Source organism: Lacerta agilis, chromosome 18, assembly GCF_009819535.1.
Source record: "Lacerta agilis isolate rLacAgi1 chromosome 18, rLacAgi1.pri, whole genome shotgun sequence".
NCBI lineage: Eukaryota > Metazoa > Chordata > Lepidosauria > Squamata > Lacertidae > Lacerta > Lacerta agilis.
Genome location: NC_046329.1, coordinates 2613267 through 2626099, shown reverse-complemented (window position 1 = coordinate 2626099; position 12833 = coordinate 2613267). Strand labels below are relative to the sequence as shown.

Genomic DNA, 12833 nt, shown 5'->3' with positions numbered 1-12833 from the left:
AACACCTCTGGATATATCGCCGCCGAATTTTGCTGGACACAGTTGGACTCCATGTTGAATCAAGGCTCCCTTTGCGGGCCTTTAGAAACGGCAATTATGTCCGCCAGATTTTGCACAGTGGTTCCTGAGATCGAAGAGCAGGAGTTTGCCTGTATGCGGTGGAACCTTTTGAAACGGTGGTGATTTGAAGCTGCGCAGGTTGTACGGTTTCTTAGAAATCTCAAGCTGGGTGGGTGGGGAGAGGGAAAAGAAATATATCTCTTTTTAGATAATTGTTGGGTTGGAAGGGACCCCCAAGGGTCATCTAGCCCAACCCCCCCTGCAATACAGCAATTATTGAATTCCGAATGGACCTTTACTTGAAGACGTCCAAGGAAAGAGAGTCCATCACCTCTTTAACACCTCTCGAATTTCTATCCTCTCCCCCACCTTATTCACCTTTTCCCCCAAACTTCTCCACCTGTTTGGGAGGGTCCATGGCTCTGTGACAGAGCAGCTGCTTGGAATGCGGAAGGCCCCAACCCCTGATTTTTCCAAGTACGGCTGGGAGTGCCACCCGCACTCTGATACAGAAGAAAACATTTTGGACGTAGCTCCATCAGACACTTAATCTCGGGGTCGTGGGTTTGAGCCCCACGTTGGGCAAAAGATCTCTGCATTGTAAGGGGTTGGGCTAGAGGACCTTTGGATTCCCTTCCAAGCCTGCGATTTGCAAAGGAGCACGGTATACCGTCGGCATTCACGATCTCAAGCCCCTGCCTCGCTTTTCTTCCTCCCCTTGCAGCCGACCCCCATTGGCACAATTCAGAGCGATTTACAAGCCCAGGCTCCAAACAGGGAAAAAACTCAGCAGTACATCAAACAGCAGGTAAGCGGGGTTCTTTCCCCACCCCTTCCATGCCCCAGAGGTTCATATTGGGGTGTGGGGCAGTCAGAGGGGTGGCGATGGGGTGGGAGAGGAGGCCGGCCAGAGCCAAAGTGAGTTGTTGGCAAGCCTGCAAATTTCCTCCACTTCTGCCAAAACAGGGAACGTTTAATCTCTCTTTCGATCCCCGCTAGAGTGAATGGGGGTCACAGAGGGGTAAGGCTGCCGAAGTCTGCATGGAGCACGGGTGAGCCATGAGGGCCGGCTCCTTGCGGAGGCGGGAGCAGAGGCTTGGCGCCACCTGGTGGGAAGAGATGGAGGCGCCTCGGTGGCCGAGGAAAAGTCATTTCTGAATAGGAGTGAGTGCGATGGAGGAATGGTTGCCTGGGTGCGGTGGAAAAGCATTGGTCCATATATCTTAGTTCTGTCTACACTGGCTGGCAGCAGCTCTGCAGGTAGAGAGGGCTGTTTCCCTTTCAACAACCTGAATTAACGGCTTGCTTTTAACGGGTGTGCAAAGGATTGATCCCGTGGCTCCTTCCATACGAACAAAGGAAGATTCTAGTCCTCATGGTGTTGAACGATGGGCTGGTTTAAACGGGAAGGTGCGGAGCTGCCTTCTAGCAAGGTTTCGGCTACTTCAGGACAGGGACAGACTAAACCTGGGATGCCGGAGTTTGAACCTGGGACCCTCTGCATGCCGAGCAGGTGCTCTGACCCCTGAGTTGATTCGCTAGGGACATAGCCTTATTCTGAGTCAGCCCTTGGGTCTGTCTAAATCAGGCATGGCCAAACTTGGCTCTCCAGCTGTTTTGGGACTACAACACCATCCCTAGGTAACAGGACCAGTGGTCAGGGATGATGGGAATCGTAGTCCAAAAACAGCTGGAGGGCCAAGTTTGGCTGTGCCTGGTCTAGAACAAGGTTTCCCAAACTTGGGTCCCCAGCTGTTTTTGGACTACAACTCCTATCTTCCCAGGTAGGCAATGATGGGAAATGTAGTCCAAAATCCCCAGGAGCCTGTCCCTTGAGGATCTTGGTGGCATTTCATTGAATCGTAGAGTTGGAAGGGACCCCCAAGGGTCATCTAGGCCAACCCCCTGCAATGCAGGAATTAACAATATGTGTTTTGAGTGTGAACTGGTGTGTGTGTGTGTGTGTGTGTACCCCTGGCATCTCTCGAAGGCCGTGCCGTTCGTCAGAGTTTCCCAAACTTGGGTCTCCGGCTGTTCTGGGACTACGATTCCCATCATCCCTGACCGCTGGTCCTGCTAGCAAGGCATTCTGGGATTTGTAGTCCCCCCCCAAAAAAACCAGCTGGAGACCCACGTTTGGGAAACCCTAGATTTGGAGGCACATCTGCCCTGCGTGTGCTTAGTGAAACTCAGCAGCGGCTGTGAATCCAACGGGGTTCGGTCACGGGTGCTCCGGTTGCCGTCCCCTTTCCCTTCCAGACGGCGCTGGTCACTTTCAGGGTTGGGGTACCTGTGGCGTTGCAGATGTCGGGGTGCCAGCAACCGGCAGGGACACTGTTAGCTGGAGCCCTGCCATGCTGGGGAACCCACCTGCAAGGCAAGAAGGGGCAGCGGAGGCCTCTTTTTCCGGTTTGGGGGAGCAGAGCCTTTATCCCTCCAGAGATGCCTTCCTTTCCGAGAAAGTGGGGAACGCCTCAGGGATGGAGGAGGCTGGAAGACCTCCAGGTGCACTTCTTGAGCCCAGTGGGCGGTGGGAGTTGTAGTTCGGCTGCACCTGGTGCCCCACACACACCCTGCCCCTCTTCTGGGGGAATTGCGTCCAGGCCTGTTTTATATTATTTCGTTTTGCATGCTTTTTGTTTTGTTTTGTTTCTTTTCTTTCTCTCTCTTTTCCTCTTCCCCCTTTGTCGCCTCCCCCCACAAACCCCCTTCATCTTTTTCTGACCCCTCTCTCGCCTTCGTCACCCCCCCCTTTTGTCTCCTCCCTCCGTCGCTAGCAGTCCCCCGAGGGGACGGAAATGTGGGACCCTCAGGCTGGCCAGCAGCCTGCGGAGGAGGCTCTAGGAACCCACCTGGCGGCCAGCAGGCTTGGGGGGTCCGTGCAGGTACATTAGAGGGGCGTATGGGGCGGGGGGGGGCATGACCTGCAAACCGCTGTTCAGGCCCCAGCGGCCCCTGCAAACATTGCCACCGTCCCAGATTGCTCTGGCTGACAGTGGGTCTACTCTGTGGGCTAGCACCCTCTCTTTAGGTCCTTTCTGCTTTCTCTCGCCTGTGACCCTCACCCCCAGTGTTGCTTGGAGAAAAGGGGGAGTGCACAGCTCTTCCCTTGATGGTGAATCGGGTCCGCCCATGTGTGCTGCTGAGTTGCCCCTGTCTGTGTCCGCGCATGATGTGACTCCCCCCGCCCCCGTTTTTCTAGGAAGGGGGCTATTGTGGGATGTTTCTGGAGCTCTAGTGGAAATATTGCAAGCCTACTGAGGGTGCATTACACCGATAAATCCTACTTTGAGTACAACCGCAGAAATTACTAGGACTCGAGCCTACTCAGAGTAGACACACTGGAGTCAACAGGCACGAGCCCGGCATCTCTTCCTATTCCCCGCCCCCCTTGGTGAAGACGGGGTGGGTGTGTCTGGGTATTTTTAATTTTTAAAGAAAACCTTGGTCACTCTCCTGTCTATTTTACTTATTTCATAAAACCTACATACCATTTGATAATTAAAAAAAAACCCTTCACAAAGCTGTTTAGAAACAGAATAAAATAATCTATCTATCAACCAAGAATTCTGGGATTCTCTCTCTGTCATTACAAATCCGCAGCAGGGTTTTTTGAAGGTGGGTTTCCTGTGACAGCAACCTGTTCCCTGAGAGGCAGGATTCAGGAAAAAAACACTATTTTCTATCAGCAAACCCAGAATGAAGGATAAAGTTTCACTATCAACAGGGCTGACTTTCTTCCAGGATCGTGGTTTCAAGAGTTCAGTGAGATATCCTTCCAGCTTTTGCCGTTTATTACCGAATACATACAAAAAAGATTTCATTTTCTTACCACACCAGGAATAATAACAACAATCATATATTACATTATTTAATAATAGTATTAACGATAACAATGTTAATAATAATAATAATATTTAACAGCCACAATAATAATACCCCAGTACCCTGCAGAATTAACCTGTTGGTACGGCCTTTTATGGAGGAGGCGAGAGCTCTGGAATTCTGCAAACGGGAAACTAAAATTGTACAAGCTTTGTCCTGTTGCAATGTTTTGGGATATTAATTGTTTGTGTCCGTAAAGGAATTTTAGAGACTGAAGGAACCTGTTCTCAGGCGAGGGGCTAGAGAAGAGAAGTTGGGGTGTGTAATGGGATATTTTTTGGGGTTGGGGGCACCCGGCGATAGGATGGGCACATGAGACACCTTGCACACCCCAAAAAGTGCTAAACTTTGATTTCTGGCAGTGGTTTCTTAATCCTTACAAGTTTGCGCATGAAATTCAGAATTTCGAATGTTCAGAGTTTCCCTCTCCACGAGGACTGAAAACTTGGGGTATCCATTTGGTTTTCAGTTCATCTTCCAATGTTCTTAAAAGTCGGAACTGTGTAATGCAGTGCAGCGAGAGACGCAAAAAATGTTTTCTGGAGAAAGCTAACAGCAAGGCGGTGTTGCTGGTTAAATGCACAGCCTTGGGAGGGATTTGAACCAGCTGCAGCAGCTCTCTCTAAAAAGTGGAACATAAACCGGGTCGGTTGGAGCTGTCCTGTGATTATGTTCATTGACGAACCCCTGTGTGGTACTAAGAAAATGAGCTGGACATTTGCAGTAATGCACCCCCTCCCCAAATCCCACCCTCTCCTCCCTCAGGTTCAGATCTGGGCTGTTTGCGCATTTTTGCAGAGTGCAGCCCTGGCTCAGCACCAACCAGGGTCTGCGCAGAGCGGCCGCTCCCCCCCCCCCCCAGAGACCATGGCCTGGCCTGCAAACGATGGATTCGAAGGCAGCAAGGTTTCTCTCCTCGCAGCAGGCATCAAAGCGAAGCCTCGGGTGGGCATTCGCTCGGGAAGCAAGAGCGCTCGACTCCGGTTTTCTTCCCCCGGTCCACGGTTTGCAGGCAGTAGCCAAACCGTGGCTTGCAGTGCAAGCGGTTCCCCACGGGACGTTTTCGAAACCTTGTGCAAAATCGCTTTAGAGGTGGTGGAAACTGTCTTTGGGCTTTTTTACTCTGCACCCGCGCTTCTACCCAAATCTGGTCGCTGTTCACCCCCAAACCAAAGGGCTCAACACTTGCCCAGGGGCGTAGCTAGGTAAATTGGTACCCGGGGGCAAAAAAATTTTTGTCGCCCCCCCCCAAGGCATGGGAAGGTCAGGTGGTACCCCCCCATTGCCCCCCGCAAAAATGGTTTTACGTTATTTCATATTTTCTTACAAAGGAATAATAACAAGTAATAATAAAAAAACTTTTTTATTTCTATCCCACCCTCCCCGGCTGAAGTCGGGCTCAGGGTGGTTAACACCAGATACATAACAGTGGTATAAAATCAAACAATAATTAAATTACCTCCTAAAAACCTCTCAAAGTCTAATTAGATGGCTTTCCACAGGATTAGGGTTGGGAACAGTAAGTGTTCTCTGAACTGAAAATTCAGCCTTCGTGACATAGGAAAACAGCCAAGTGAACAGCTGTTTTGGTGGAGGAGGGTCAAGATATTAACCGATATGCATGAAATTTCATATATAGCTATATAATCCCTAGTATAGTAAGATAAGACCTTCGGAGCAGGCATTTTCTTGCTAATTTGTCACCCCCTCCATTATGGAACCCAGGGCGGCTCACCCCCCCCCCCCCGCTACGCCCCTGCACCTGCCCTTGAATTCTCCGCTTCCCTCCACTTTGCGGAACAGATTCTGCTCCAAATGCCAGGCTCAATGTCATTGCACTGCCTTTGGGGCCAATGCGCCCTGACCTCTGCATTTCTGTGCAAAACCCCAGGGGCAGAGGGGGTGCAAGCGGCGGGCATGCGTCCCTCTCCCCCCACCTCACCTGCCTCCTGTTCCTACCTCCTCAGGTCATGAGTTCGACCAACGGGGAGCTGAACACAGATGACCCCACTGCCGGACACTCAAATGCCCCCATCACCGCCCCCGCCGAGGTCGAGGTGGCAGATGACACAAAGTGAGTAAGCCAAGTCTTCTTGCATGGGGGGCACACAGAGTCTTGGTTGGCCTGGGGGGGGGAAGCTCAGGTCCGGCCCCCGAGACCCTCTGAACTCTCCCCCAAGTCCTGGCCCTGCTTTGCACCCCTGCCTTGCAGCGGGTTAGACTAGATGACCCTGGGGGGACGACGACACCCTCGGATTCTACCGTTCTGTGATTCCACGAGTGCTTTTGCCTCCTTGTAGAGCTTGGGTGCCTATTTCTGGAAGCAGCGAGAGGAGAGTTTTGCTCTTGTGCTCGGGTCCCGCTTGGGCCTCATCCGCCTGCAAGGCTCCTAACGCCCTCCTCTCCTCGATTCTCAGGTGCTGCTGTTTCTTCAAGAGGAGGAAGAGGAAAACCACCCAGCGCCACAAGTGACGTGCTCCCCTTCCCCGCTTTGGCCGAGGCCGGCATCCACTTGGGACTACGTTTTCACCTTCCGCCCCCTCTTCCTTTTCACTTCCTGTCTGTGGATAATGGATCTTGATCCCTTGGACGGGTGGGAGAGGACGGGCCTTCTCCCCTCCGCCCGCTCCAGATTCGCAAGGGGTCCCGTGTGGCGTACAGACCGCTTTCGACTCCACTCGCAGGCTCATCCAGGGAGAGGAGGGGAAGCCTCTCCCCCACTCTCAGCCTGAATATATATATATATACATATATATATTCTATTTTCTTTTCCCTTTCTCCAAGAGACACAGCAACAGAGGGAAGCGGAACCGGCAGGAGGAGGAAGAAAAAGCATGTTGCTGAACTTTCTTCGGAAGTGCCCACGCCCCTCCTTGGTTTTGCAAAGAGAAAAAAAAAAAGCATTAACTATTTATGCAGCCCTCCTCCAAGGGAAAAAAAAAAAACCCACACTTGTCTGGGCTCTTCTCTGCCCCCCTTCCTCACCTTGGTTTCATGGAATTATTTTTTTGGAAGCAAAAAAAAGAACCCTGGGAATCAGTTCTTTGCAGAAGATTTGCTGGGAATGTCAGCTGCAGCTAATATTCCCTCCCCTCCTCTCCCCCACCCTTTGCTGTTTCTTTAACTTAATTTAAAAATTGCATCTTAGTCATTGCGTTTGTGGGAAAGTCTCCTTATTTTCTTTCTTCCCCCTCCTTCCCTCTTGTTTTTGTAGCGATGTAAATGTTTTTTTTTTGCATCATTTTTTTTTAAATTTCATAAAGTATATTGTTTTAGATTTGTGCCCACCCGACCCCACCCCTCTTAAGTTTCTCTCTCCACCCCCTGCCGATATAGTTGTGTCCAAGGTCCTTTTGGGGAGACAGACGGAATGGGGTGTCCTCCCCATCTTGAGCACGGCAGGCGGGGGCGGCGGCGGCAAAGTGGGGTTTCATGTCTGGGGAGGAAAACAGCTCGTTTACACTTCTGACTCTTCATTTCTCAATGCACTTTTTTGGGGGTAGCAATACAAGGAGCATCTGCGTCTTGAAATTAACTGGGCTTTAGAGAATTCTTTGGGGTTCGTTTTGAGGAAAGCTAGATTCTTCTTTAATTTAAAAAAAGAAAAAAAAAGACCCACTGACTCGCTGGGGGTGCCTTGGATCTCAGGAACAGCTGCCGGCCAAGATGAACCCCCAAAACGACTTCCATTGCTATGAATAATATTTTTGGGGGGGTGGGGGGGAGTTCAGAAATGAGAGGGTTGGGGGGTGGCCAAAGCCAAAAATCGAAATCTGGATTATCCGTGCAGATCCTTGCTAGGATCCCAAAGGATCTGCCACTCTGCGGGGGTCAAGCCTAGCCCCCAAAACTTCCAACCAGAACAGACCTGTAGCAAGAGCTCGTTGGGAGGGGGTGCAAACGAATTCATGTGAGGACAATCCCCCCCTGTTGTTTCTGTGTTCCCCCCCAAATACAGATCAGACACTCAACAGTGACGAATTCCAGCTTCTGCTAAACTGCTCAGCTACGGGGTGTCGTCCGAGAAGTCCTGCTCTCCGCTGCAGTTTTAAAATCTTGTGCATTTTGCTGCAGGGAGCAAGGAAATGGGTAGAAGGAGATTTAACTCCTTGGTGGTTGTTTTGGGGCGGTGGGGAGCTCCCCCCCCCTTTCCTTCTGGGTTTCTTGGCCGTCTTTAAATCCCACCGAGGATGCGGCCAGTTAGGACCACACCTTGGCGAAGGCATGTTTGTGCCCCCCCTCTCTTCCAGCCAACTGGACCACCACCATCCTTCTAGGTCCTGCAAAGTTTCTGGGCACGATTTGTGTGTGGGGGGGGGGGTCCGTTGCTTCCAAACAAGGACTGAGAAGCCTCGCTGCTTCTTTATAGACAAATATATTTTTATACAGAGAAGAAGGGGAGGGCATTGCCTTCCCCTGCACCTATTCCAGAGTAGCATGTTGTTTCCTTAAAAAAAAAGAAGAAAAGAAAAGCCTGCCCCCCCCAAACCTACATATGTTGTAACCACAACACTTGTTAATGTCAGGCTATGGTTGGGTGGGGCAAGGCTGTGAATAGACGGGCAGGGAAGTTTGGGGGGGTAAATCCTTGGTCTCTTGCACTAAATGGCACCCACGTCGCTGCGACAAGCCCAAATTCTACGTGTCTTAAAACTGCTGCACCTCCTCACCACTGGTAATATCCCCCCCCCCGGTTGCTTCGATTCCCACTACCTGTCTCCCACCACCACCACGGGGGGGGGGGGAAATACCCACCAAGCTGTGTGTGCTTGCCCTCGTCTTGTTCACTTGGTAGTGCTAGAGTCAAATTGGTTAACAGTGAGATCTCTTAAGTTTCTAGTCCTCCTCGTTCCTTTGTGGCTGGACAGCAGGACCCCACCCCCACCCCACCCCCGATTCCAAGTTGCGTTGGGGAGTTAGTGCCAGAATGCAAGGCCCACCCCGCCACTCTCTACAGCGAACCCCTTGCAAAAAGCCGAAATTAAGTTTTCAGTTGTGTGTGCTGTTAATGTTGGGGTTTTTTTTGGGGGGGTGCCCCCTTTTTTCTTTTATGACTGAATGTTTCTTTTACGGCTACTTGGAGAAAAGGCAGGGCGTGGGGAGGAGAAAGAATTAAAAAAAAATTTCCCAAATTATCGTCTTGCTCTACCAGTCTTAGGTTTATAAACTCAGTGCCTCAAAAGAGGGGTGTGTGGTTTTTTGGGGGGGAAGGGGGCATTGGAATGGAAAGATGGGAGGAGGCGTTAAGGTAAAGGGCAGAAGACAATTATAATCCTCGATTCTGGTGACTTTCGCTAAAAATAGGGTTACTTAGAGACGTGCAGTGTTTGAGCTTGTTCCCTAAACAGTGCAAAAGAGGGGGGGGGGAATTAAAAAATTCAGCCTTAAATGATATGCTGGGGGGGGGGTAATGTAGTTCCAGTCCCAGGAGGGTGTAAAAGAAATTAAAATTAAAATGTTTATGTAAAAAGAGTGCATGTGAGTGTGCTTGGATTACCACTTGCAATGTGGATTATTCTGGTTTTGAAAAGGGCAGACTTTGAAATGATTTACGTTGACATAACAGAGATCGACATCAAGGTGTGTTTTTTTTGCCGTTTGGGCCCAGATTGTCAGAAGCTTGCGTCGAAATGAATCTTGCTGACCCAGCACCGGTGGTTTGTTTGGTTTTGTTTTAGAAAATAAAATTGCTTTTTTTTTTTTTTTGCTTTACAAAATGGGGGGGGGGGTGAGGTGATCGATTTGAGTCTGCGCAGAGACGAGATTTGTTGCCGACGTGAATCCAAAAACGCAAGGCGGCGAGAGACACTCTTTGTGTTGCCAGTTTTTAGTTAACTGCTTTAAGCAAAAAACAAAAACAAAAATGTACACAGGTAAATGGCATATAAAAGTTTCTCTGAAGCTTCTTTGAAAGCCATAGAGGTTTAGGGGCTTTTTTTTTTAATTAAAAAAAATTCAAAAAAAAAACCAAGGAGAGAAAAAAAACCCATGAAAAACAAAAAAATTAAAAAAAAACTTGAAAAATAAATTCTGCAAAGATCTTTCTTTGGGTTTTGGCTGAAATGGGAAGGTGTGGTACTTTATGATGTTTTGTTTCCGGAAGTTCCTATAACCCAGGGTGTAGCGTAGGCTAGAGCACTTTCCCAAACTGGTCTCCAGCTGTTGTTAAGACTACAACTCCCATCATCCATCGCTAGCAGGTCAGGGATAATGGGAATTGTATTCCAAAAGCCGCGAGAGACCCAAGCTTCGGAAAACCCTGGTTTAGAGTGTCATACCAGGACTTAGAAGACCACACTATTTGGGGTTTCAGGCAGCAGACATTCCTAGCCATACTAGTCCTCATGATTCTAAATAAAGGGCTGATTTAGCAGCAACCAAGTTTGGCACCATTGGTCCAGCTAGTTCAGTATTGTCGACACTGATCGGCAGCAGATCTGCAAGGTTTCAGGTCTCTCCGAGCCTTGCCTGGAAACGTGAATCTGGGATCATGCCTTTGCAAAGCAGATGGTCTTAAACACTGAACTGCAACCCTCCTCCCAAATGGGAACCCCACAAGCGCTGTGCATGAACCAGTCTTCCCCCTCTGCACTTGGTGGCAATCTAAGGTAGACTGTGCTTGTATGTGGAGGTGGGTCAGCAAAGCACATAAACATCTTGAGCTGCTTGCAAGAGGAACGGTTGGGCTCAGGCTGCCATCACTGCTTCCTGTTGGCCAGGAAGTTGGGAGTCCAGTAACACCCAAGAGCGCTCCAGTTGCAGAAAAAGAGGGGAGTTATTCCACCAGGGTTTCCAACACACATTTTCAGACGGAGCAAAAATCTGGGACCGAAGTACTTTTGCGAAGGCTGAAATGCTCATTGGCTGTAAAAAAAAAAAGTGTATTGAGAGGCCATTGATCCTGATGTGCGTTGTACGTTCATAAAAGGTGTGTTTTGATTTTAAAAACCCCTGAAGATGAGGTCCTGCCAGCTTGAAGCTTGCCCACTTTGGGCATTTACACTCAGCAAAGTGGGTTTCCCTTGCGGTCCATGCTGAAAGTGAGCTGCTGCAAAACTAGTCTTCCCCCTCACCCCTACTTATTGCCAGAAGGAACATTTCTCCTCTCCCACCTATGCCCCAGTTGATCTAATCAACATGGAGCAGTCCCATGGCTTCTTAAAACATACTAATTTTATTAAGGTTTTTCAAAGGTGGTAGCAAATTTACTTCACGTGCAATTGATATTCACTGACATTTTTGTTACTAACCCCCATAACCCACATCTTGCCAAAAAAATATTGCTGCTGCTCCTCCATCGAATCTTCATGATTTCATATTGCTATAATACTTTTGAGCTAGTCCAAAAAAGGCCTCCAATTTTTCCGTAAACACCATTTTCATCTCTTTGTATTACAGTCGATTCCTCGTGTTTTTAAGGGCTATCAAGACAGGGAGCAGTACACCTTGAGCTCCCCCCCCATACAGCTCTCCCCCCTCCCCCAAGATGTGCAGGCACCATTATTTTGCAAGAGTAGGAGTGCCTGCACATGTGAGCAAAATCCTGGGTCGCGCTTCCCAGCTCCCACGACAAAGCAAAAACATGCAGCAAAAAAAATATTAAAATGCTTTTTAAAATAATCATTTTATTATTCATACCCTGCCCGTCTGGCTTAGGAGTTCCGGAGGCTGAGGTTTTCATTTCGCTTGCCAGGAAATGCAAACGACCTACCTTTAAAGCCGCACTGAGGAAACCCAAGTACTGGAGAGGAAGTTATTAAAGTCGCTGTGCTGGGTGCAGACATGGGTAGTGCAAAATATGTGGCAGGCGAAGGAGGCAAACCATTCCCTCTCCCTATTGATACGCAAAGGGCCAGGCCTGGTCTGCGAAAGAATCGGCCCCCTGCACTTTTAAAATTTCCCCGCTTTAGCAGTCTGTGTTGCTCTATTACCGCCTCCTTTGGAATCACAAAGAATCCCTTGCAGAAAGACAACCTGCCTTTTATTGGATTTCCTATTTACAAATCAGAAAGCAGAAAGAAACCAGGGTGAACACTGAAAATTATATATATATATATAATATGTATATATAGAACATCTGATACATTCATTATATTTCTGTCATAATTAACATGAGAAAATTTCCAGGCGCGTCGGAACTTCAAGAGGTTGGGGGCTAGGCATGGTGGGCAAGTGAATTTGTGAACGTCAGGATTCGCACCAGGGCCCAAGAACCACCAACTGGGCAGGATTCTGCCTTTGACTCGTGTTAACAAACCACCACCACCCCAAGCACATCCAATAACCAAGAAGGGCACACTAGTGAGATTCCAATGGTGGGGGGCCCTGCAACAGCAGTTAAATTTAAGCTACCCAGCCACCCAAAAAGTCAGTAGCTGTGTTTGGAACCTATTCGTGATCTCTATATACAGACCGGGGTGGGGTGGGGGCGCTATGTACACAGCTCAAGGGGTGGGGTGGGGTGAAGAGTGATGTGCCGTTTCTGCAGCAACATGCACTAGCGCACTCTTCGGGAGAAGCCGGAGACACACAAAGGCTTTTGCACCATTGAGAAGCTGCTAGCTGAGGAATGGCTCCATTCTCCATACTGGCCATATTGAGGCTCACAAGTGCAGGTAACAAACACAGGGACTTGCACTGGGTGCTCTACCACAAAGAAACTTTTTGCATTTTTTTTGTTAAAAAAAAGCCCAACAGCGCCAGCTTTCCAGCCCAGCTAGGGTTCAGGTGACCATGTGATGACAACTAGGCAAATTGCTTAGGCAGCAGATTTCATGGTGTGTGGGGCGGAAATGGGCAAACGAACTGTCCAATCGGCGCTGGTGGGGATCCCACCTTTAGCACAAAAGCCGCCTAGGTTTGATGCGTTTCTGCCAGGCCCCCAAGAT

At 49.3% G+C, this 12833-nt stretch overlaps 1 protein-coding gene across 1 annotated transcript in view; it reads left to right on the top strand.

The window, feature by feature from the left end:
* CSNK1G2 (casein kinase 1 gamma 2) overlaps nucleotides 1-6492 on the top strand; it is a 31034-nt gene extending 24542 nt beyond the window's left edge. The window contains 3 exon segments of the mRNA XM_033136680.1: nucleotides 785-868; nucleotides 5913-6019; nucleotides 6363-6492. Coding sequence (XP_032992571.1) covers nucleotides 785-868; nucleotides 5913-6019; nucleotides 6363-6417 — 246 coding nt within the window. The 3' untranslated portion in view covers nucleotides 6418-6492.
* Nucleotides 6493-12833: the final 6341 nt, after the last annotated feature.